We start from the raw sequence: 25990 nt of genomic DNA on the forward strand, positions 1-25990 counted from the left end.
GTCAAATTATGCCCAATTAGCCATTTTTCCCTTCCTGGTGTCATGGGATCGTGTTACAAAGTCTCAGCTTTTAATGGGGAGCAGATGTGTTAAATTTGGTGCCATAGCTCACACATATACTAGTCACTGGAAGTTCAACATGGCAAAAAATTATTTGATGATCTGAATAAAAAGAATTGTTGCACTACATAAAAGATGGCCTAGGTGATAAGAAGTTTGTCAACATTCTGAAATTAAGCAGCATCATGGTGGCCAAGACCATACAGCGGTGTAACAAGACAGAATCCCGTCTGAATAGGTTTTGTCTTAGTCAACCAAAAAAGTGGCGTGCACGTGCTCAGTGTCATTTCCAGAGGTTGTCTTCTCAGAATAGACCTATGTGTGTACTCAGCATTGCTGCAGAGGCTAAAGGGGAGGGGGGGCTGGGTGTACAGCCTATCAGTTATCACACCATACTCCACAGACTGCATCAAATTGGTCTGCAAGGCTGTCATCCCAGAAGGAAGCCTTTTCTAAAGATGATGCACAAGAAAAAGTCAACAAAAAGTATGCTGGAGCCAAGCAGACTAAGGACATGGATTACTGTAACCATGTCCTGTGGTCTGATGACACCAAGATAAATTAGTTCAGATGGTGTCAAGAGTGTGTGGCTGCAACCACGTGAGGAGTGCGTAAGACAAAACTGCTTCATTACATAATATTTTTCTCCTCCTTATCTTCAGTGTCCTTTTGATGTCAGGTGTGCGGCCAAAAATCCCTGCACCTTCTGCAGTCTCTCGCCTGCATTATTCCGCCGTTCTGAGAGCACGGTCTTCAATTTTGATGTGCGCTGGAGCGAGAGTTTTAAATGCCGTATTAGAAACCACAGAAGAGGGAAATAATGCAAGGGACAGATTGCTGGCAAAAAGCACAGACACAGGAGTTCTGATGTCAAAGGCACACTAAAGAGAAAAGAAGGAGAAATCTTGTATGACGAAGACTGGAGGCAGGCTTATCTTCCAGGCAGCACACCCCCCATAGCTTGAAAGATCAAAGCTATAAGATGATTTTTACAGAACAAGCCATCATCTATGAGGCATACAGGCATTAATTTTACCTGTATGCACATATTAACTTAAAACTACTAATAGATTCCCTTCAATATCCTCATGGAAATTATCCATAGTATTTTATTTATTTTTATAAATTTAATCAATTTTGCTGCTGGTATAATTCACTAAAAATAGTCAGTATAATCAAATCATTACATTACTCAATTGATTAATAGATTAACAATGCTGCAGACATTTAAGCCCTGAAAGAGAATATATAAAATCAGAGGATGACCCATTGTTTAAAGTTCGGCTTTTGGGTAACTTTCTTTTTTCACTCAAATCACAATCTGCATAAAAATTTTAAAGAAAATAAAAAAAAAAATAATGCATGATTTTTATTTATTTTTTTTTTTTTAACAGTTACTGCTGAGGTTGTTTGGAGTTATACTTCCTGTACTTTGAGTACATTTAGCCCCCCTTCACACGTCAGTGGTTCTGGTACGTATGTTACTGTTTTTATACGTACCAGAACCACGGACTTATGCAGACCCATTAAAACACGCACGGAGACAAGTCAGTTTTTCTCTGGCATCACTGAGGTCACATGGACCACGCAGTTGTACGTGTCACATGGATCACACTAGAACTAGAGAAATCACGTATCTGTGAAATAACATTTTTAGAATCACCTGTCTCAAGCGATGCTGTTTTCGGTGCTGCTGTCTCCTGCTTCAAGGTTTGCCAATTATGCTCATGTATATTCACTGCACCGCAACCCGGAAATAATAGCAGAGGGGAGACTGCAGTGGCTGAGACAGGAGAGCTGGAGGCATCGGCATCACGGACAGCATCGGCATCACGGACAGCATCGGCGTGGTCAGGTGTGTAAAGGAGTGCCTGATCTCCATGTCAGTGAAAAATCGGGTGTTTTCCACTGATGTGTGAAAGAGGCCTTATACACAGGATTCACTGTTCACAATAGGTAATGTCACAGCAGACCCAGTCCCCCTCCCTTCACAATGACCTTTGCACAGGCTCATTAGATGCTTCAGACCAAAATATAGGTCTGAGTCAGTCTGTTGCTAATGTACTTCTGTAATATCTGAAATAACAGCAGTATGAGCCAAACAATAGCCCTAAGGGTTAAATGCAAGAATTTAAAGTTTTTGGGTTTTTTTAATATAGATTGTAATTAAAAAAAAAAAAAAGCAACAAAACTATACTGACCATAGGTAATTTGCTCATGATACATTGCCTTTAATAAAGGTTTAATAAAAGTTATATTTTTTAATTTGTAGAAAATAAAAAATTGGCAAAGGACCAAGCTAAAGAGCCAAGCACATAAGCTAAAGTTCACTGTGCTCCAACACAGGGATGCAGCTCACTCCCCAACGTTCCTCAGTTACAGGAAAATACTTGGTATTACAATGTATTTCTTCACAAAAAAGGTCAACTTACCTGGCAATAGCCATTCCAATATAATAGGACAGTGGCATGATCGACAGTAAAGAAAGAGTAAATTTTATGGGGGAGCTTGTGTAATAATTGTGACTGTCCATATAGCCAAGAACCAGCGACACAATCACCAATACTATGAGATCTGTGAGGGTTAGGGTTAAGGTTCTTTGCCTTCATTGAAACTAAAATCTTTGCTGAAACTAAAATCTGGCAGAAATTAAATCCGATTGAGAAAAAGAAAAAAGAAAGAAGAATAAAGATTTTAATTGGAATACAGGACAAATCAGCTTCAAGAGCCCAGAATGTTCAAGCTCTAAACAATGCTGGTGATTGTAGGGAAGGTGGGCTCGGGTGTTATGACCTTGCCACTACAACTAAAAGCTACTATAACTATACTCAAAGTTAATAATGAGCATTCACAAAGTAAGGTAAGGTATGGTTGTATTAACATAAAAAGGCTGTTACTGCTGCTGAGGACAGTTTCCCAAACCCTCATCAGCATAGAACATCCCTTTACATGGAGATTAATGGGGGGGGAAGGCACCTTGTGCAGTGACTCACAATACACCCATGGAACAGTCACCCACATTGAAAAGGAATATGGCATCAGTTTGTTGTTATATTTTTGCTATGTAATCTGAGAGCAGCATGATATAGGGCTGGAGACCTTGATTTCAGCGGTGTTACTTACTGGGCTGCTTGTTGTAGTTTTGATAAAATAATGTTTTTCTCTCTAGCAGTTCTCCGAACGCAGAGCTCTGCATAACCCCACCCACACCATGGATGACAGCTGTGTACACTGTGCATTGGCAGAAATCTGTGGTGGGGGTAGAGTTACACAGACCAGGAGGACAAAATGGCACATGACAATTCGTCCTCTAGTGAATCCCCTGCTGATAAAATACTGGTTTTCATTTAAACTACAACAAAGCAGCCCAGTAATGCTAGTTTCACACATCCGGCTTTTCGCTGGTTTGTCAGATTCGGCGCACGCCAGTACAGTGTATACAGTACAATGGCAGCGTGAAAAGCTCCGTTCACATGCTGGCATGCAACCCGGAGGTTGCCACGCTGCCATTGTACTATATCACACTGTACTAGAGTCCGCCAAACCGGCGAAAAGCCGGATGTGTGAAACTAGCCTAAGTGACGCACTGCTGCATTCGCGGACTCTGCACCTACATTATGCTCTTATCAGATTGCATACCAAAAATCTGCTGATAGATTTCCTTATGATCTCTAAATTTTACTCAAATTCATAAATTTCAGAGAAAACATTTTGGAGATAAGCGCAATTATGTATTCTAGCTGTACACCATTCACAATCTGATGGGATAGGAGGGGTGGAACAAAGAACCATACACTGGACATAAATATAACCGCAGTCTGAGGCACAGCTGTGCAATAATCATGCTGTCTAATCAGCATCTTGAAAGGCCACACCTGTGAGGAGGATGGATCTCAGCAAAGGAGAAATGCTCACTAAGGCCGGTGTCACACCTGTGTATGCATCGGATGAGATATGTTAATGACGCATGGCTCAGGCTCTGCTGCGAGCAGGATCCATGTGTTATTCTACTGTGCTCAGATTCTGCAATCGGATCACAAGTGTGGAGAAGAGGGAAAGATTAATCTCTCCATCGCCTGCCTCTGTGCAGTGCAGTCCGATGTTTCACACTCCCCCATAGACTTGTATGAGTGCGAGTCTTGCGACACTCACGGGCAATCGCAGTATGTTGCAATTTTTTTTCTCAGTTCATTTAGGACTGAGGATAAACTCGCAGATCTGAGCTGCATCATTACACAACATTGGGCCGAGTACGAAGTGAGACTCTCACACTGCACTAATGCGAGTCATATCCTAGTGCGACTCTGGCCTAACACAGATTCAGACAAATTTATTAACAATATTTGAAAGAAAAAAGGCCTTGTGTGTGGATAGAAAAAGAAAAAAAAACAAAAAAAAAACTCAGATCTTCGAATTCCGTTCATTAAAAAAGGGCGCAAACAAAAAAAAAAAAAAAAAAACAAAAAAAAACAACAACAACGTATTTGTATTTTTCGGACTATAAGATGCAGCCTGCCGTGACCACATGGGCCCACTCATTTCATATGCACGGCCATCCTCCCGCCCATCTCTCAGCGCTGAAGCCGGCGCTGACAGGTGGGCGGGGGATGCACGCATAGTAAACAGCCGGCCCACATGATCACCCCTGGCAACTACAGCCTGGAGTGATCATGTGCAGCTGTATTCACTGCCCCCCGCACATAATCATCAGCGCAGGGTGCAGTGAATCAGTATACTCACCGACAAGGATCCCTGCAGCACTGCGATCTCCTCCTGTCTGCCGGCCGCAGCTGTGTGTGGAGCCTAGCGGTGCTCACAGGGATGACGTCATCGCTGTGCGCACGTGTCCACACACAGCCGCGGCCGGCACAGACAGGAGGACATCGCGATGCTGCAGGGATCGTGGCCGGCTCCACACAGGTAAGAGGCACTGCTGCTGGCACAGACAGGAGGAGGAGCGATGCTGCATGGAGCGAGGAAAGGGGAGTATAAACGTTTATTTTTTTTGTGTGCCACAGGATGCGGCCATATAGCAGGATGAGGGTATATAGCAGGATGATGGCATATACCAGGATGGGGGTATATTATGAGCAGGATGGTAGTATATAGCAGGGTGGGGGTATATAGCAGGATGACGGCATATAGCAGGGTGGGGGTATATAGCAGGGTGGGAGCACATACCAGGATGATGATATATAGCAGGATGCGGCCATATGCCAGGATGGTGTATATAGCAGGATGCAGCCATATGCCAGGATGGGGTATATAGCAGGATGGGAGCACATACCAGGATGTGGGCTATACCAGGATGAGGGACATATACCGTAATTTTCGGACTATAAGACGCAACGCACTATAAGACACACCCTTATTTTAAAGGAGGGAAAAAAAATTAAAAAAAACAATTAATTAAAAGTAAAAAAGAAGGGAATTTTGTTTACTTACCGTAAATTCCTTTTCTTCTAGCTCCAATTGGGAGACCCAGACAATTGGGTGTATAGGCTATGCCTCCGGAGGCCGCACAAAGTATTACACCAAAAGTGTAAAGCCCCTCCCCTTCTGCCTATACACCCCCCGTGCTCCCACGGGCTCCTCAGTTTTGGTGCAAAAGCAAGAAGGAGGAAAATAATTATAAACTGGTTTAAAGTAAAATCAATCCGAAGGAATATCGGAGAACTGAAACCATTCAACATGAACAACATGTGTACACACAAAAAAACAGGGGCGGGTGCTGGGTCTCCCAATTGGAGCTAGAAGAAAAGGAATTTACGGTAAGTAAACAAAATTCCCTTCTTCTTTGTCGCTCCATTGGGAGACCCAGACAATTGGGACGTCCAAAAGCAGTCCCTGGGTGGGTAAAATAATACCTCGTGATAGAGCCGTAAAACGGCCCTTTCCTACAGGTGGGCAACCGCTGCCTGAAGGACTCGTCTACCTAGGCTGGCATCCGCCGAAGCATAGGTATGCACATGATAGTGTTTCGTGAAAGTGTGCAGGCTCGACCAGGTAGCCGCCTGACACACCTGCTGAGCCGTAGCCTGGTGCCTCAAAGCCCAGGACGCACCCACGGCTCTGGTAGAATGGGCCTTCAGCCCTGAGGGAACCGGAAGCCCAGCCGAACGGTAAGCTTCGAGAATTGGTTCCTTGATCCACCGAGCCAGGGTTGATTTGGAAGCCTGTGACCCTTTACGCTGGCCAGCGACAAGGACAAAGAGTGCATCCGAGCGGCGCAGGGGCGCCGTCCGAGAAATGTAGAGCCTGAGTGCTCTCACCAGATCTAACAAGTGCAAATCCTTTTCACATTGGTGAACCGGATGAGGACAAAAAGAAGGTAAGGAGATATCCTGATTGAGATGAAAGGGGGATACCACTTTAGGGAGAAATTCCGGAACCGGACGCAGAACCACCTTGTCCTGGTGAAAAACCAGGAAAGGGGCTTTGCATGACAGAGCTGCTAGCTCAGACACTCTCCGAAGTGAAGTGACTGCTACTAGAAAAACCACTTTCTGCGAAAGGCGTGAGAGAGAAATATCTCTCATTGGCTCGATTGGTGGTTTCTGAAGAACCATCAGCACCCTGTTCAGATCCCAGGGTTCTAACGGCCGCTTGTAAGGAGGAACGATGTGACAAACCCCCTGCAGGAACGTGCGTACCTGTGGAAGTCTGGCTAGGCGCTTCTGGAAAAACACAGAAAGCGCTGAGACTTGTCCCTTAAGGGAGCCGAGCGACAAACCCTTTTCCAGTCCAGATTGAAGGAAGGACAGAAAAGTGGGCAAGGCAAAAGGCCAGGGAGAAAAACCCTGAGCAGAGCACCACGACAGGAACATTTTTCCACGCACTGTGGTAGATCTTGGCGGACGTTGGTTTCCTAGCCTGTCTCATAGTGGCAATGACGTCTTGAGATAACCCTGAAGACGCTAGGATCCAGGACTCAATGGCCACACAGTCAGGTTGAGGGCCGCAGAATTCAGATGGAAAAACGGCCCTTGAGATAGCAAGTCTGGTCGGTCTGGTAGTGCCCACGGTTGGCCGACCGTGAGATGCCACAGATCCGGGTACCACGACCGCCTCGGCCAGTCTGGAGCGACGAGGATGACGCGGCGGCAGTCGGCCCTGATCTTGCGTAACACTCTGGGCAACAGTGCCAACGGAGGAAACACATAAGGGAGCTGAAACTGCGACCAATCCTGAACTAAGGCGTCTGCCGCCAGAGCTCTGGGATCTAGAGACCGTGCCATGAACGTCGGTACCTTGTTGTTGTGCCGGGACGCCATGAGGTCGACGTCCGGCACCCCCCAGCGGCAACAGATCTCCTGAAACACGTCCGGGTGAAGGGACCATTCCCCTGCGTCCATGCCCTGGCGACTGAGATAATCTGCTTCCCAGTTTTCCACGCCTGGGATGTGAACTGCAGAGATGGTGGAGGCCGTGGCTTCCACCCACATCAAAATCCGCCGGACTTCCTGGAAGGCTTGCCGACTGCGTGTGCCGCCTTGGTGGTTGATGTATGCCACCGCTGTGGAATTGTCCGACTGAATTCGGATCTGCTTGCCTTCCAGCCACTGCTGGAACGCTTTCAGGGCAAGATACACTGCCCGTATTTCCAGAACATTGATCTGAAGCGAGGACTCTTGCTGGGTCCACGTACCCTGAGCCCTGTGGTGGAGAAAAACCGCTCCCCACCCTGACAGACTCGCGTCCGTCGTGACCACCTCCCAGGATGGGGATAGGAAGGATTTCCTCTTCGATAATGAAGTGGGAAGAAGCCACCACCGAAGGGAAGCTTTGGTCGCCTGAGAGAGGGAGACGTTCCTGTCGAGGGACGTCGGCTTCCTGTCCCATTTGCGTAGGATGTCCCATTGAAGAGGACGCAGGTGAAACTGCGCGAAAGGGACTGCCTCCATTGCTGCCACCATCTTCCCCAGGAAGTGCATGAGGCGCCTCAAGGGGTGTGACTGGCCTTGAAGGAGAGATTGTACCCCTGTCTGTAGTGACCGCTGCTTGATCAGCGGAAGCTTCACTATCGCTGAGAGGGTATGAAACTCCATGCCAAGGTATGTCAGCGATTGGGCCGGTGTCAGATTTGACTTTGGAAAATTGATGATCCACCCGAAACTCTGGAGAGTCTCCAGGGTAGCGTCGAGGCTGTGTTGGCATGCCTCTTGAGAGGGTGCCTTGATCAGGAGATCGTCCAAGTACGGGATCACCGAGTGACCCTGAGAGTGGAGGACCGCTACTACAGTAGCCATAACCTTGGTGAAAACCCGTGGGGCTGTTGCCAAGCCGAACGGCAGTGCCACGAACTGCAGGTGTTCGTCCCCTATGGCGAAGCGCAAGAAGCGCTGGTGCTCTGGAGCAATCGGTACGTGGAGATAAGCATCTTTGATATCGATCGATGCAAGGAAATCTCCTTGGGACATTGAGGCGATGACGGAGCGGAGGGATTCCATCCGGAACCGCCTGGTCTTTACGTGTTTGTTGAGCAGTTTCAGGTCCAGGACAGGACGGAAGACCCGTCCTTCTTTGGGACCACAAACAGGTTGGAGTAAAAACCGTGGCCCTGTTGCTGAAGAGGAACAGGGACCACCACTCCTTCTGCCTTCAGAGTGCCCAGCGCCTGCAGAAGAGCCTCGGCTCGCTCGGGAGGCGGGGATGACCTGAAGAATCGAGTCGGGGGACGAGAGGTGAACTCTATCTTGTAACCGTGAGACAGAATGTCTCTCACCCAACGGTCTTTTACCCGTGGCAGCCAGGTGTCGCAAAAGCGGGAGAGCCTGCCACCGACCGAGGATGCGGAGTGAGGAGGCCGAAAGTCATGAGGAGGCCGCTTTGGTAGCGGCACCTCCGGTGGTCTTTTTAGGACGTGACTTAGACCGCCATGAATCAGAGTTACTTTGATCTTTCTGAGGCCTTTAGGACGAGGAGAATTGGGACCTGCCCACGCCCCGAAAGGACCGAAACCTCGACTGCCCCCTCCTCTGTTGGGGTATGTTCGGTTTCGGCTGGGGTAAGGATGTATCCTTTCCCTTGGATTGTTTGATGATTTCATCCAAACGCTCGCCAAACAATCGGTCGCCAGAAATTGGCAAACTGGTTAAGCGCTTTTTGGAAGCAGAATCTGCCTTCCATTCCCGTAGCCACAAGGCCCTGCGTAGTACCACCGAATTGGCGGCTGCAACCGCCGTACGGCTCGCAGAGTCCAGGACAGCATTAATAGCGTAAGACGCAAATGCCGACGTCTGAGAGGTTATGGACGCCACCTGTGGCGCGGACGTGCGTGTGGCTGCGTCAATTTGCGCTTGACCTGCTGAGATAGCTTGTAGCGCCCATACGGCTGCGAATGCTGGGGCAAAAGAAGCGCCGATAGCTTCATAGATGGATTTCAACCAGAGCTCCATCTGCCTGTCAGTGGCATCTTTGAGTGACGCCCCATCTTCCACTGCAAGTATGGATCTAGCTGCCAGTCTGGAGATTGGAGGATCCACTTTGGGACACTGAGCCCAACTTTTGACCATGTCAGGTGGAAAGGGATAACGTGTATCCTTAAGGCGCTTAGAAAAACGCTTATCTGGACAAGCATGATGATTCTGGACTGCCTCTCTGAAATCAGAGTGGTCCAGAAACACTCTGTGTACGCTTGGGAAACCTGAAACGGAATTTCTCCTGCTGAGAAGCCGACTCCTCCGCCGGAGGAGCTGAGGGAGAAATATCCAGCATTAGATTGATGGACGCAATAAGATCGTTCACTATGGCGTCCCCGTCAGGAGTATCAAGATTGAGAGCGGCCTCAGGATCAGAATCCTGATCAACTGTCTCCGCTTCATCAACCAGAGATTCCCCCCTCTGAGACCCTGCACAATATGATGATGTCGAGGGAAATTCTAAGCGAGCTCGCTTAGTCGGCCTGGGGCTGGGGTCTGTGTCAGAACCCTCAGCCTGGGACCCATGAGATACCCCGGGAGGACATTGTCCCTGAGCAACACAATAGGGTATATAGCCAGAAATCAACTGTGCACCATACAGTGTAAAATATATATATACCATAAACATATAATGTTACACTACTGCACAATGGGGCTAGCACCACAGGTGCTGCTTACCACCCGCTTAAAGCGGTTGTGAGGCCACCAGAGTCCCTGCCTGGGTCTCCCAGACTTTGTCCCCCTCTGCAGCGTCCGAGGAGCTGACAGGAATGGCTGCCGGCGTCCTGAGGAGAGGAGGGAGCCGTGGGCGTGACCCAGAAAGTGCGGGAACTGGTGCCCGCACTGTGCACAGTGAGAGGGGTGGAGTATGCAAAGCATGCTCCAGCCCTCAGTGCTGCTCGTTCTGTGCAGCGTCCCGCCCTTCCCCTGCCTGTCAGGGCTGGGGGTGGGAAGAAAGGAAACTAGGCCGCAAAAAGCCGGGGACTCTAGTAATAAACGCGGCCGCCGTAAAAGCGCGGCCGGCGTGGAAGTCCCCGGCGCACTACAAGTCCCAGCCGCGCCGCGGTGTTTCCATGGCAGCGGCGGTCAGTGCGGCAGTCCCTATACATAAACACTCAGCAACGCTGAGTGTGTAATGGCACATATTAACCCGGTCAGCGCCGCGGTCCCCGGTGCACTAGCACACCCAGCAAAGCTGGAGTGTTGCTGTGCGCTGTCCCCACAGGGATACAGAGTACCTCCAAGTAGCAGGGCCATGTCCCTGAACAATACCCGGCTCCTATCCAGCAGGCTCCACAGGAGTTGTGGATGAAGCACGGTCTCAGTGCCTGGAGACCGATAGGATCCCACTTCACCCAGAGCCCTGAGGGGGGATGGGGAAGGAAAAACAGCATGTGGGCTCCAGCCTCCGTACCCGCAATGGATACCTCAACCTTAACCACACCGCCGACAAGAGTGGGGTGAGAAGGGAGCATGCTGGGGGCCCTATATGGGCCCACTTTTCTTCCATCCGATATAGTCAGCAGCTGCTGCTGACCAATCTGTGGAGCTGTGCGTGCATGTCTGCCTCCTTCGCACAAAGCAAAAAAACTGAGGAGCCCGTGGGAGCACGGGGGGTGTATAGGCAGAAGGGGAGGGGCTTTACACTTTTGGTGTAATACTTTGTGCGGCCTCCGGAGGCATAGCCTATACACCCAATTGTCTGGGTCTCCCAATGGAGCGACAAAGAAATGTGGTCATGACACTTATTTTTACTGCTGACAGTGTTCTGGAGGTAATAATATCCCCAAATATATATGAGATAGAGATATATATCTATCTATCTATGTATATCTATATTTATTTATATATAAAATATAATATCTATATCATATATATGATATAGATATTATATTTTATATAAAAATAAATATAGATATATAGATATACATAGAGAGAGATATATATATATATATATATATATATATATATATATTATATACACATATATATATATACATACACACACACACACACACACACACACACACACACACACACACACACACACACACATATACATATACACACACACACACACACGAATGATCCAACCCCATCCAGGTGTACAGTAATGCCTTTATACTATGTTGTTTATTGCCTTCCTTTTACAGGTGTGCTGCTCACCATGCTTCAGTTTGATCCTGGCACTAGAGGCAGTCTCCCATATCTTGAGGACCTGCAGTGATGTAATGAAGAGGCAGGGCACTGTGCTGCTCTGCCCACCCCTCTTCATTACATCACTGCAGGTCCTTGTCAGCTATGGGAGACTTCGTTTCTAGTGCAGAGGCAGGAGCAAAGTGAAAGTAATGTGAGCACTCAGCACAGAGACTGCGGCTGTGCTGTGAAGGTATGCCGTGCTCTGGCCCGGACACTGCAGTGATCTGCACCTCCCCCGGGCCAGACATGACTGCAGCGGCACCCTGCTCCTGCCACCTAAACAGCGCACACAGTCTCCGCTGCCTCTGAAGGAAGCCGGGGCTGGAGAACCCACGTGTGTCCGCTGTTTACATTAAACTATTTATTTGCTGCTCCTCACACCCGCTTCTAGTCACTGACTGCAGAGACAGGTGGGCGGGGAGCAGCTAATGAATATTCACTTACTTTAAGCAGCGGGCACACGTGGTTTCTCCAGCCGCCGGCTTCCTGCAGCAGCGACCCTCCCTGCCTCCTGTAATCCCACTGCATAGCGCTGACTCCCCACAGCTCCCTACCCCGCTTTGACATTCAGACCATAAGACGCACCCCACACTTTCCTCCCAAATTTGGGAGGAAAAAAAGTGCGTCTTATGGTCCGAAAGATACGGTATATACAAGGCAGGAGGATCATTACCAGGATGGAGTACCTGAGTTAGAGAACTTGAGATTACCCCCATAACAGTGTCAACAGCAGATCCTCGCACCATAATGCGTCATGACCACATTTTTTTCTTAAAATTTTATTTTCCTATGTTCCTCCTCTAAAACCAGGGTGTGTCTTATGGTCCAAAAAAATACGGTAAATAAAAAATTAAAAAAAAAAAAAAAAGGGTTTTCGTTCAGTATAGTAGTAGTAACAAATATATTAAAAGGGCGACTTAACGCTTGTAACAAGGTAATGTCCATCACAGGCACTGGCAGATAAGAAGGACTTAAAGTAACTACAAAAACTCCCAGCAAAAAGCAAGAATACGTTTTCACACAGTAAAGGATACTAACAGCAAATACATTGAGTCCGTCCACAGAATACTTGTAGTAATAAATATTAATGGCATAATAGCAGCACAACACAACATCTGTACTGTACTCATCCACCTAGGAAGAAATGACAATGTTACAAAACAGGCATATTGCTGTGATCACCATCAGGATTATACATAAAAAATTCTGCACAGTGTAAAAAAATGGACAATTTATAAAAAACAAAAAAAACAAAAACACCCCTGAAAAAAAGAACACACAAAAAACTGTTTATGGATACATCTTAACCACACTTAGCCAGGTGTTTCTAATGTAATTTTTTCCAGTTTTTTTATTTTATTTAAATATAAAATACAATTTTGAAAGCACTGCATCTTTTTCTTTTCTTAACTTTGTCTACTTGCAACCGAGGAGCACGCCTTTTGATTCTTTTCCATGCACCGCAACTACAAGAGGAATATTCATATGGAATTTGTGAGCGGATATACATTTTTTCCCTCTTCTTTTTCACATCTAGTGTATACTTTACAGAAAAAAAACCTCCCTCGTATAATGCTTTTATGATTTAGTACCATAGGATAATAAGGGAACATGCCCGTGATCAAGCTTCCTTACAGTCAGGGCACAGTACTCTCTTCCGGAGGTGCTAGTGTCCTGTGCAGGAGAGCGTGCAGTACGTGCCCACGATCAGGATAACTGACAGCGTATTTTCACCAAGTTCTCCCGCTCAGAACACGAGTCTCAAGAATAAAAAAATTTGACGTGCTGTTGGTTAGAAACCAGCCACGCAGGTCAGTTTATGCAGGGTTAAGAAGCAGCACAGTGGACATTAGCTTTCTACAAACCCCATCCACTGTACTTGTACTGTACAGCGCAGCATTTTGGAAGTGGCGAAGACACGCTGTGTCCAAAACACTTCCAGCTCTGATCATGGGCATGGGCCCGAAAAGGGAACTTGTGATCTTAAGAAATGCCATTTACCTGCAGAAGTAGGTAGGAGTAATCTGCAGGTAAATAGCGTTTAAAGCACTACGCCAGCATTTTTTAAAATTTTTTGGAGCTGGAGTGGCACTTTAAAACGTAAGCTCCCTGCCATGTACTCACCTTCCGGTGGTTTCATCTTTTACCAACACTACTCAGGTCCCACAGCGCCATCTTGTGACTGGCCGGAAGTCAGACGTTACATTACAGGAACTTAATGCAACTCTATGAGAGCCAGAACGAGGTTCTCAGAGATTAATCAATTTATGACCACCTCGTGCTCCGTGAAACACTGGAGAGCGCTAACAGGTCAAACAAACTGCCAAGACTGTGTGGAGAGGCGATGATAGAAGGGGAATTTGCCGGAAAGGAGTATATGAAAGGTCAGGGGACTACTATTTAAAGCACCACTCTGGAGGTAAAACGAAACACTGGAGTGATTCTTTAAAACCTTGTGTAGCAAGTTTAATGGATCAGAGACTAAAGGGGAGAAAATGCAGTTTTATACTCCCATTCACCGCTCACTATATAGTGAGCACTCCTCTGCACTTTACAATCCTTTCAGCTGTACACACATGCGATTTCAGTATGCTCACTCTATAGTGAGCATTGACCAACTACTCACTGAACGTCCCTAAAAGATAAAGCAAGCAGCTACTGGGAGAATTTAACGTCATTTTCTTCTTGCAGCCACTGCTCCATTTAAGCAGCTAAATAGGATTTAAAGTGAATCAGTCAGGCTCTTTATTCATGCTGTACATGCTTTGGGCAGTCAAGTGGTTCAAAGATAAAATGTTTAAACATCCGGCCTTTTCCTCTCATTGCTCCAAATGTATCTCTCCCTACGCAAACACATATGGAGCCGCCCAGGGGCCCCGCCACATTGGTCGTGTCTATTGTTATGCTCCCTGACTGGATCTTACGCCATGGGCCCAATTTATAAAGGGTTCAGGAATTTTTCCGGCATAAAACATTTTCAATTATAATATAATATCTATATCTATATCTATCTATCTTTGTAAAGTGTTAGCCAATAGATACAAAAAAAAAAAAAAATAAAAAAATAAAAAAAAATTTGAGAGCGTCCACAGCGGCCGATCCCTTTTAATGGCTAACTGACAAGATGGTAATAAAGAGCAAGCTTCTGAGACTCTTTGGGTCTCTTATCAGGCAGAAAATCTGAACAGCAGCCACATATTTATACACAACGGGACAGACTAGTGCAGCATATATACACACACACACACACACACACACACATATATACACACACACATATATACATATTCATATACATGCACATTTATTAAATATGCAGTTCAAAAAAAGCTAGAGGAAATAAATTTCACTCTTTAGAACCAGGAGTTTTACAGTTGACACCTTGCTCAAATGGTACCTTGTTTTCTCGGCGGATGTGAACATGCTCTGGAGGCATTAAAAGCACGGTGCATAAAACCCTTCCATTCATCTTAGACACTGGGATGAAAAATACTAAGAGCCAGGAAATTAAACAGGCCAGCCCATGGACTACAGCAAGCACAGGATATCCCAGAAGTAACCAAATGTAAGTGTTGAGACGCATCTAGACAAAGAAAGAAAAAAAAAAAAAAACCACAACATGCACACAACTTGGTAAAAAGTCTTGTTTTACTGGAGTTAGTAAACAGGCAGATTAATACAATTATTGCTTACATAAAAAACACCTTTGGATAATCAAGTAGGCCTGAGATCAGACTCCATGTGTCTCAGATGTACTGCAGACAAAGCAGACCTTTTGCACACAATGTGGACGCCTTTATATTTACAAAGGTTTTGGTCTACAGGCTTAAATTTAATTAATCTAGTGATGGGACTAACAGTTCATAGAGATCATACAATATTTATTCTGGGACATGTGGATGAAACGTTCACTGATAAACATGGGAAGATAATTGCTAGACTTCTGTATGCTGGTAGTGTGACGCTCCTGAACTAATCAGGGTGTCACAGGTAACTACACTCCTTTTTCTTACGGTGCAGAACTCACCCTCCATGGTTCTGGGATCCTAACCTTTGGTATTGCTCCATCAGCATTCAAATCCTAGCCACACCACACCCTGTCAGGCACACTAGTGGGTGGTCTAGCTGGAAAAAGGGCCACCCGCCTAGAGGTCAGGCAGACTGGTGGGAGGGAGATAATCTGTGAAGTGGTAGTCCTCAGAGAGTGAGGAGCTGAGGGAGTGTAGCGCCCAGGGAGACTTTGGTTGGGTCGCAGACGGTGGTCTGGGACCGGAGGAGTCGGAGACCCGGTCGCAGGGTATTGGAGAACGGTGCCCAGACTTAGTTTTGGAGAACGATCGGCATCGAAAAATCTAGTAACCAGACTGGTACAGAGCACGGCGGGGTACTGGACCATAGATCAGGGAGTAGCTTCACACAACCTGATAAAGAGACTATCCTCCACAGGTTAATTATGAACTTTCTCCAAGAGCTCAGAGATCGAAGGCACCAACACAACGAGGGGGATAGGGCTTTCCAGCTTATGCGGCCCACTGAGATCAAGTGTCAGCCATCAAGAGCACAGCTCCTCTAGCTAATTGTAGGGAGTGGGACCCCGAAATCTCCAGGCTGGGGGGGGGGGGTCACTCAGAAAAGTCTAAACATGGTTCTGGACCTGCCTCAATGCACTATCAGCAATACCAAAGGGGACGGATTCCCGGACGAGCTCCCGTGAGTGGCAGCGGCACCCAGAGACTTTGTTTACTCCTGTGTGAAAGTCTGCTTAAATGGTCGCACCAACACCCACACGACCTGAGTGAGTACGCTGCATTCCCCTGAATCTGCCCGCCTGGTCTGCACCACGCTCCCCTACACCTCTACCCTCCAGAGTCCCGGGGCCTACCCTACTCGTGGAGGGAACGTCATCTGGCTGCCCCACTCTATCTCCCCCGGGTACTCCCCTCAGCAGCGGCGGTACTCCCCTTACCGCAAACCACGGGTGGCGTCACGAACACTAAACCCCCTGTAAATAGTCCCCCTTTTATTTTCGAGTGGCTGTAAGCTCCCGGGTGCGGATCCCCTCGAGCCACAGCAACTCCGGATCCGAGCAGTCTGACTTCTGCAGGAGCCGTACACTAGGAAATTAATTGCCTTATACTGGCTGTCGAAGAATCCACCCAGATATAGGGAATTAATAAGGCTAACAGTATCATAATTATAGAAACAAAGGTTTATGTTAAACAATGCAGTTGCCTTCAACATGAAAAAAATGTGGGCCACTTAGCTTGATACTCCAGGGCTAGCAACCAGGGGTGGAACAATCGTGGTCGCAGAGGGAGAGTCCCTGCACCACAATACATGATACCAATCAGAGGCCAGTAGCAGATGTCAGCATGCCAGGAGTTTGCAATGTCAGCTACCCACCTTTGCGCCAGCTACAGAAGAGGACACAGCGCGTTGTTGGAGTGGAGAAAGTGGAGTAAAAATCATTTAATTTATTTTTTATTTTTTTTTGTGTTAAAGAACAACGTCAGAATGGGGAACATAATAGGTGACATAAGTATTTAATCTGTCACAAATTTTTGCTTAGTAGATATATTTCTAAAGGTGTTATAGATATGAATTTCTCACCAGATATCAGCAACAACCCAGTCCACGAAATCAAACCATAGTAGATATCCATAAATTTAGTGATGGGTAGTAATGGAAATGTACTGGGAAAAAGAACTACACAAAAAAAAAAAAAAAAAAAAGAAGAAGAAGAAAGCAGAAAACAATGGAAAGTCATGACACCAGCTGAAATCTTCATATTATATATATATTATATATTATATATATATTATATATATATATATATAATATATATATATATATTATATATATATATATATATTATATATTATATATATATATATATATATATATATATATATATATATATATATATATATATATATATATATATATATATATATATATATATATATATATATATATATATATATATATATATATATATATATATACATACATACATACATATATATATATATATATATATATATATATATACATACATACATACACACACACACACACACACACACATATATACACATACCGTGTTTTTCGCTTTATAAGATGCACTTTTGTTCCCCCAAATTTTGGGGGAAAGTAGGGGGTGCGTCTTATAAACCGAATATACGGATTATATACTGCAGGGTCCAGGGGATGTGGGGGCCGCTCTGGAGCAGTGCTGGGGGCTGCTGGGGGGGCTGGTAGAGGCTTGTGAAGCTGCGGGCGGCAGCGTTTGATCTCCTGCACCCGCTCATATAATATGCACAGCCGCGGTCCATCACAATGGTGCTGAAACTGCATCACGGTGATGGGCTGGGGGAGCTGCGCATATTATCTGCCTGTGCTTACCTTTGATCGCACATGCCCCCTCCCCCTGTGTTAGCTATGGCCCCCATGCTGCTGCCCATAGTAAAATAATAAACTCTTTACTCACCTCCTCCAGCGTATCTGCCCGGTCTCCCTCCTGCCGCTGTGATCATGCACGCAGAGATATCACACTGCTGTGCCGATCACATGACCGGGACCATGAACCAGGAAGTAGGAAGTCCAGGAGACAGGAGGAGCTCAACCCTGAGGAGGGAGACACGAGACTATATTCAATATAAGGTGGCCATATCCAGATTAAGGAGGCTAATTTTAGGATGGGGGGCTATGAGGGACATATACTCTATACGATTTGTTAGACGGACACTGGCATTATAAAGACAAACCCCATTTATTAAAAAAAATTCTCTATTCCTTCACCAAATTTGGGGGTGCGTCTTATAAAGTGAAAAATACGATATAGATATATAATCTATCTTCTCTCTATATCTATATCTATCTAATATATCTATATCTATATCCAAAGGAGAAAGAAAGTCGCACTCCAGATGATCACCATATCACTCCGTCTTTATTGCAGGGGAAACATGAAGGTACAAGCGGTGGGGAGGGTGAGACAAGCCATACAACGCCGGACGACGGTATATATAGATATATCTCTATATCTATAGTGTGTGTGTGTGTGTGTGTGTGTGTGTGTGTGTGTGTGTGTGTGTGTGTGTGTGTGTGTGTGTGTGTGTGTGTGTGTGTGTGTGTGTGTGTGTGTGTGTGTGTGTGTGTGTCTTTTACAAGAAACCTCTCGTGATGGTAACACGAGTGAGCTGTCTCCACAGTGTGTTGCAAAACAAAACAAACATACTGATGGCATTGATTACAGACAAATTTCTAAACTACTAAAAGGTTTTAAGGAAAGATCATCATTTTGCCATAACCCTGCCACAACCAGATGCTGCGTGCAAGATTTCAGCCAGAGGAATCATATAGAATAGTAGAGTTGTAATGGACCTCCTGGGTCTAGTCCAACCCCCTGCTCAAAGCAGGATTCACTAAATCATCCCAGACAGATGTCTAACCAACCTCTTTTTAAAGACTTCCATTGAAGGAAAACTCACCACCTCTCGTGGCAGCCTGTTCCACTCGATCCCCCTCACTGTAAAAAAGTTTTTCTAATATCTAATCTGTCCCCCCCCCCATCAGTTTCATCCAATTGCTTCTAGTCTTTCCTTGTGAAAATGAGAATAAAACTGATCCCTCTACAGTGTGACAGCCTTTAAAATATTTGTAGACAGCTATTAGGTCTCCACTCAGTCTTCATTTTTGCAAGCTAAACTATCCTAAATCCTGTAACCGTTCCTCATAAGACTTTGTTTGCAGACCAGTCCCCATTCTGGTCACTCTTTTCTGAACTTGCTCCAGTTTGTTGATGTATTTTTTAAAATGTGGTGCCCAGAACTGGACACAATATTCCAGATGAGGTCTGACCAAAGAGGAGTAAAGAGGGGTAATGACTTCAAGTGATCTAGACTGTATGCTTCTGTTAATACTTCCTAGAACGGTGTTTGCCTTTTTTGCTGCTGCATCACACTGTTGACTCATGTTTAGTCTGGGATCTATTAGTATACCTTAGTCTTTTTCACACATGCTGTTGGATAGCTCTATTCTTCCCATGCTGTACATGTTCTTGTCATTATTCTTACCAAGATGACTTTGCATTTCTCCCTGTTAAAAACCATTCTATTAGTTACTGCCCATTGTTCCTGCTTGTTTAGATCTTGTTGAATCCTCTCTCTCTTCTCTAGTATTAGCTATTCCTCCTAGCTTTGTGTCATCAGCAAATTTAATCAGTTTACCCTTAAGCTGGGTTCACACTAAGCGACAGCGACAACGACGTCGCTGTTACGTCACCATTTTCGGTGACGTAACAGCGACCTTGTAAGTCGCTGTTATGATCGCTGCTTAGCTGTCAAACACAGCAGAAGCAGCGATCATAACGTCGCTGTGCTACATGTGCAGAGAGCAGGGAGCCGCGCTTAGCGCTGGCTCCTTGCTCTCCTAGGTACAGTACACATCGGGTTAATTAACCCGATGTGTACTGCAGCTACATGTCACAGTGCAGAGAGCAAGGAGCCGCGCGCACTGCTTAGCGCTGGCTCCTTGCTCTCCTTGCTACAGTATACATCGGGTTAATTACCCGATGCATACTGTAGCCACATGTCACAGTGCAGGAGCCGGCACTGGCAGCAAGAGCGGAGGCTGGTAACCAGCGTAAACATCGGGTAACTAGGGAAAGGTCTTCCCTTGGTTACCCGATGTTTACGCTGGTTACAGCTTACCGCAGCTGCCAGTGCCGGCTCCTGATCGCTTCATTTCGTCGCTCTCTCGCTGTCACACACAGCGATGTGTGTGTCACAGCGGGAGAGTGACGACCAAAAAAATGAAGGTGGACATTCAGCAACGACCGGCGACCTCACAGCAGGGGCCAGGTCGTTGCTGGATGTCACACACAGCGACAGCGACGTCGCTGCAACGTCACAGAAAATGGTGACGTAGCAGCGACGTCGTTGTCGTCGTCGTTATGTGTGACACCAGCTTTAATTACTTCATCTAAATCATTGATAAAGATGTTGAACAACACAGGGCCCAGGACAGAGCCCTGTGGTCAAAACAATTATCAGATGAGTTGTCCAAGAGCCAAGAACCACCTGTGTAGAGCTACAGAAAGACTTGCAATCAGCAGGCACAATTGTTCCAAATAAAACAAAAAGTAATGCATTCAACCTCCATGGCCTGTATGTATGCTTACCATAGAAGACTATTGCTGAACAAAAAAACATGTTCAAGGTGAGCATAAAGTTTGCTCAACAACATTAGACAAACCTCTGAAATAATGGGAGAATATAGACTGGTCAGACAAGACTAAAATTGAACACTTTGGATGCCATAATGCACACCATGTTTGGAAGCCAAAAGGCCATGCTTATCCTCAAAACACCATACCTACAGTAAAGTTTGGTGGTGGGAACATCATGGTGTGAAGCTGTTTTGTTTTTTTTCCCCAGACGACACTGGCAAACTTCATATAATTGAACAAAGGGTGAATGGACACATGTATTGAGACATTCCTGACAAAAATCATGCAGAAGGTGCCTTGAAGCTTTCATCACCAACAAAAGACTTTTGTACAAAGTATTAAAAAACATTTCAGTAAGGATGTTCCAAACGTTTTCTGTGTCATTTCTCATGGTTACACAATCACCAAATTCATGGACATTACGGTTTGATTTCTTTGCCTGTGTGGATCGGATGGGTTGTTACCGATATCTGGTGAAAAATTAATTTCATTTCAATAGCATCCTCAGAAATATATTTACTTATTTCACCCACTGTATACCCTAGTACGGTGGGACATGCATACAACTGGTAGGAACCCAGGATGAGGGACATTAGTACAGGATGGGGGATATTACTACATAATGAAAGTGTGTGTGTGTGTGTGTGTGTGTGTGTGTGTGTGTGTGTGTGTGTGTGTGTGTGTGTGTGTGTTCATGCACATGTATGTCTTCCAGAGACTATTTTTCATAAAGGGGAGAATGATTAGTGTGATATGGAATGGCCACTCTCTGCTCTCACTACAGAGCAGTGTGTGATTATAAGGCCGGAGTCACACTTGGGCGAGTCTTGCATCGCCTTCACCCGGCACAGCCAAAACACTCTACGGACAGGAGCGTCTCAGCTGCATAGAAATACATGCAGCCGACCCGCTTCTGTCAGGAGACTGTGCAGCTGTGCTGGGTGATGCGACGCAAGACTCACATGAGTCTCTCGCAACTATGACTCTGGCCTAAATAACATATCTGCAGGTTCCTCTCCGCTTCCATTTCACAGGCAGACAGTGTTACAATACAATAGAGCTGAGAAAGCTGCAGCAAATGTGTTTGTTAGGAGACAAACTTTAGTGCTGCTGTTGTGTGTTAATTACATGTCTTACACTGGTGATGCCCTGTTTATTTAAAATAATCCCTGGGAGGCAGATACTCATCCAGATCAGTATTCAGCCCACAGCCTGGAACAGTCCATTTACAGATAGGAAGAAAATCACAGATCATCATCACATATGACAAAATATGCAATTCAGCTTCATATGACGTGTACCTTGTATGATCATCTATATAGCTTAAGGAAGTTGATCCTTTGATCCTAATGACAGATTCCCTTTAATAAACACTTATTTTTCTGGAATAGTCTACTTTCAACATAATGAAAGTTAAAAATACAATTCCATTAGAAAGTGATAGATTTACCCAGTAGTTGACCTCGCAGCTGTGGGAATTTGCATGTAGTCTCTCACATTTTTCGATAAGGAGAGTCTTCTCCAGCTCATCAACCTCTGGTATAGCCTCACACCTAGAGAACCTCACAAAGCATTTTCTATTGTGCGGTGTACCACTCTAGATTGAACAAACAAAAAAATTGCATTACCAAAGTGTATCAACATTTAAAAAAAAAAAAAAAAAGTTAACTGCTGGATAATCCAGGAATCAACTACTATACAATACGGCTTCTAAGAAACAAGCAAGCTCTAATGACCAGGTACATTTTATTACAGATCATCAATCAATGACATTCCATGGTCAGTACCCTCAAAAAACATTGGAATATTCTCCAGTCAGATTCTATTCTAAAGAAGAATCCTATGACACCCTCTATTGTGGCCAGAAGATCACCCAATCTGGATGACAATTTGATACATAGCCACTTCCAGAAACAAAAGGAGAATGACAGTAGATCACAAATGTTGGGCTTTTTTTCCTTGTGGCCTTTGTAAGGCTTGTGCCAACACAGTAAAAACAAAATCGTTCTCTAATCACAATGGACCTTGGATATTTGATATTCGGAAACATATTACATGCTCAACAAAAAGGTACTATTTACCATGCCAAATGCTCATGTAACAGTTTACGTGGGCCTAACAACATGGAAATTAAAGGTCCGAATACGTTAACATTGTCGTGATATTGTGAAAGCCAAAACCCGCAAAGACGAATCCCAACTTAAAACGATACCCAGACATTTTATAAAAGGAACATACTGTAATCCCCATCAACGTAAATTTAGGAGGATCGATACAGTGGATTTAGGATTCAGAGGGGGAGATCTGGCCAAGGCATTAGCTCATGTGGAGAGTAGATGGATATTTAGATTGGGCACACTTAGCCCTCAGGGATTAAATGAAACCATGGGATTTGGGGCCTTTTTGTAAGTGCTCAATCTATTTTTGTATGTTTTTAGGGGAATGTGGGGTTATAGAGTATCACTTTGTGATTTTAATCAACTTTTCTATCTCATAGAACAGCCTTATGCTTCTATTGTTAAATCTAATATTGGAGAAGTGACATACAACACTAGCCAATAAAAGCGAGAAAAGAAGAACAAAAAGAAAAGTTTTGTTTATAATGTGATTTGATATTTGGGTTTCTCTTGGCCTATTTGAGTAGTCTTATGTTGTGTATTTATGTCATACTGTGGGTAATTTTGTCTAAAGGGGGGGGGGAGCCAGCACTGTGAGAATGGTATGCAAAACAATTTTTTTAGTGTAAATTCACAATTATTCCAACTGTACTATAATGCAAATTGAGATTTTTAGCTAATGATTGATCAATAATTTGAGTTGCCCCTGCCAACGTCAAGGCAAATCTCTATAGGGGGGGGGTCCTACGCTATATTTATATCTTCAATATGCCATACGGCTAACTAATTAAATTAAAAGCAGAACCATATTAAAGCAAAACATATACCCGATTCATGTCAGAACCACTCCCATGCTGCAAAGACAGGCTAAACTGCGAATAAAGGCAGTCAACGTCCCAGCACGTGCAGCTGTATGCCGCACACACTGGGACAATGTCAAGACTAGCCCTCACAGTGTCCACCCAGCAGCCATGAATGAAGGCGGAACAGACCCAAGCATATGGTGCTTAAATATCAATGCTTGTGGAAAGGGCGTGGTAGCGGTGTGTGAACAGACACCAAATTACCGGTGTATATATATGTAGATAGAAACAGAAGGAATATGCAAACCAAAGTAAGGCGTGCACGGCCTGGGTAATTGTGTCTCACTTCCATTTCCCTCAATGGGGTTGGGTTTTTGTAGGTAACAAACAATAATTGCTAATGGGGTTGTTCTATTCATATCGGGCAGATTTTAACTAGCACTGCCTCATTTTTATTTATTATACTTTTCATTATTTCATACTTATTTTGAGGATTTTTCTTCACAAACATCCATTCTTTATTCACCTTATAGCACATTTCTTCATATTAAATCAATTGTGTGATTCTATTTCATTATCTTTTCATGAATTCATGTTATTTATATACATAATTTTTTTTTTCACATTTATAATCAACAACCATGGGTCTATGGCCACTATGTGGGGAGTTATTTAAAATAGGCAATCCACTGTACTTTTATTCACACTTCAATTCATTTGTATTAGAGTTCAGCCACCCTATTCACAGACTCCTTATACATATTACTATGAGGTTATTCATGTATGATTAAAATCCATATCTATTTTCACTACCCTGTTAAGAGTCCCCCCCCCCGAGGTTGTGCGCATGTCTAAAAGTTCCGGACTGCAACTTCCACTCTGCAGCTAATTTTGACTCCACGCTGGTTCCGTTGTCATGTGACTCACTGGAACGCAGCGTGCGTCTCACAGTCGCCGAGAGGAAGTCACTCTCACATCTTGCAGTTCCGGCTTGCGGATGATGCACAATTTAATTTCGGTGAGTGTAATTCACTTCAGGGAGAGGTACACTATAAAAAGACCGCTACCCTCTACCCTGACATACGCACCCCCGAAGAAGAGACAAAACGTACGTTGGGGTAGAGGGATTTGGACATTACGATCAGTTGTAAGGTTATTACCTTTACTATGACATATAATTATCTGACCGGGAACCTGTGGTTTTCTCATTAGCAGCACTAGCAGCGCCTTATAGCCATAAGAGATGGATTTGAGGAACTAGTAGTCCCAGTCTTTGTATATAGCACTTGGCACTTTAACCCATTGTCAATTTCAGTACTTAATTGAATATGATCCATCTCCATTACTAAACACTATATTGATATAGCTGAATCTAGTATATCTATATAATTGATCAATATTGGTAGTTGTGTTATTTTTTCAAAAAAAATTTAATTTATGAACCAGCACTTTTTGCACAGCACTAAGATACCTTATATTACTGATCACTATCTGCACTTTTTATGATGGGCCTATTTATTTAAACAATATATTTACACATTGTAATAAGATGTCAATTTCATTCCGAGTTAACGTGCAATTAATCAAATTTTTCTGACATTATCATTTTGCTTCTATGACTTCCTTCCATGTCCCTGGGTATTGTATTGTGGAATTACAATTTATTTATAAAATTTTAAAAATATTCTTGAATAAAAAAAAAAAATTATATATTTTTTTTATATCATGATTTCTTAAAGGGGTTATCCAGCTTCGACATTTTTTTTTTTTTATTTCCCTATTGGGCTACATTGGGGCAGGTAAGTAGATAGAGACCACTTACCTGCCCTGCTGTCAGCCCCTCTCCCCCGGCTCAGAGCGGTCATGTGACCGCTCCTGCCGCGATTTTGCTGCTTCCGGTCATTTCATGTCAACATGGGCAGGGCCATGTTGACATGCAAATGTGAAACAGCATGTCGCCTCCCTGCTGGGTGTCTACAGTGTGATGAGCCCCGCCCCCTTCCCTGCACCCTCCCACACATTGCCCCACACCTCCAGTAACCTCCCCCTGCACTGCTGTGGGGTCCGTGACCTGGGGGCGGGGCCTGGCAGCAGCTGCCGTGGTGTCAGCGCCAGCACCGCACATTCAAATGTACCGGCATCACAGATCACCGATGC

General features: G+C 44.8%; 1 protein-coding gene across 1 annotated transcript; it reads right to left on the minus strand.

Annotated features, from left to right (window-relative positions):
- Window positions 1-2492: 2492 nt before the first annotated feature.
- Window positions 2493-22510, minus strand: LOC142281913 (uncharacterized; the record flags this gene model as incomplete). The annotated part of the gene is made up of 4 exons (XM_075332912.1): window positions 2493-2634; window positions 12716-12815; window positions 15079-15264; window positions 22364-22510. Coding segments are annotated over 4 exons (575 nt in total), but the record flags the coding sequence as incomplete, so codon positions are not given.
- Between the last annotated feature and the right edge of the window lie 3480 nt (window positions 22511-25990).

The sequence above is a fragment of the Anomaloglossus baeobatrachus genome, unplaced genomic scaffold, assembly GCF_048569485.1.
Source record: "Anomaloglossus baeobatrachus isolate aAnoBae1 unplaced genomic scaffold, aAnoBae1.hap1 Scaffold_4881, whole genome shotgun sequence".
NCBI lineage: Eukaryota > Metazoa > Chordata > Amphibia > Anura > Aromobatidae > Anomaloglossus > Anomaloglossus baeobatrachus.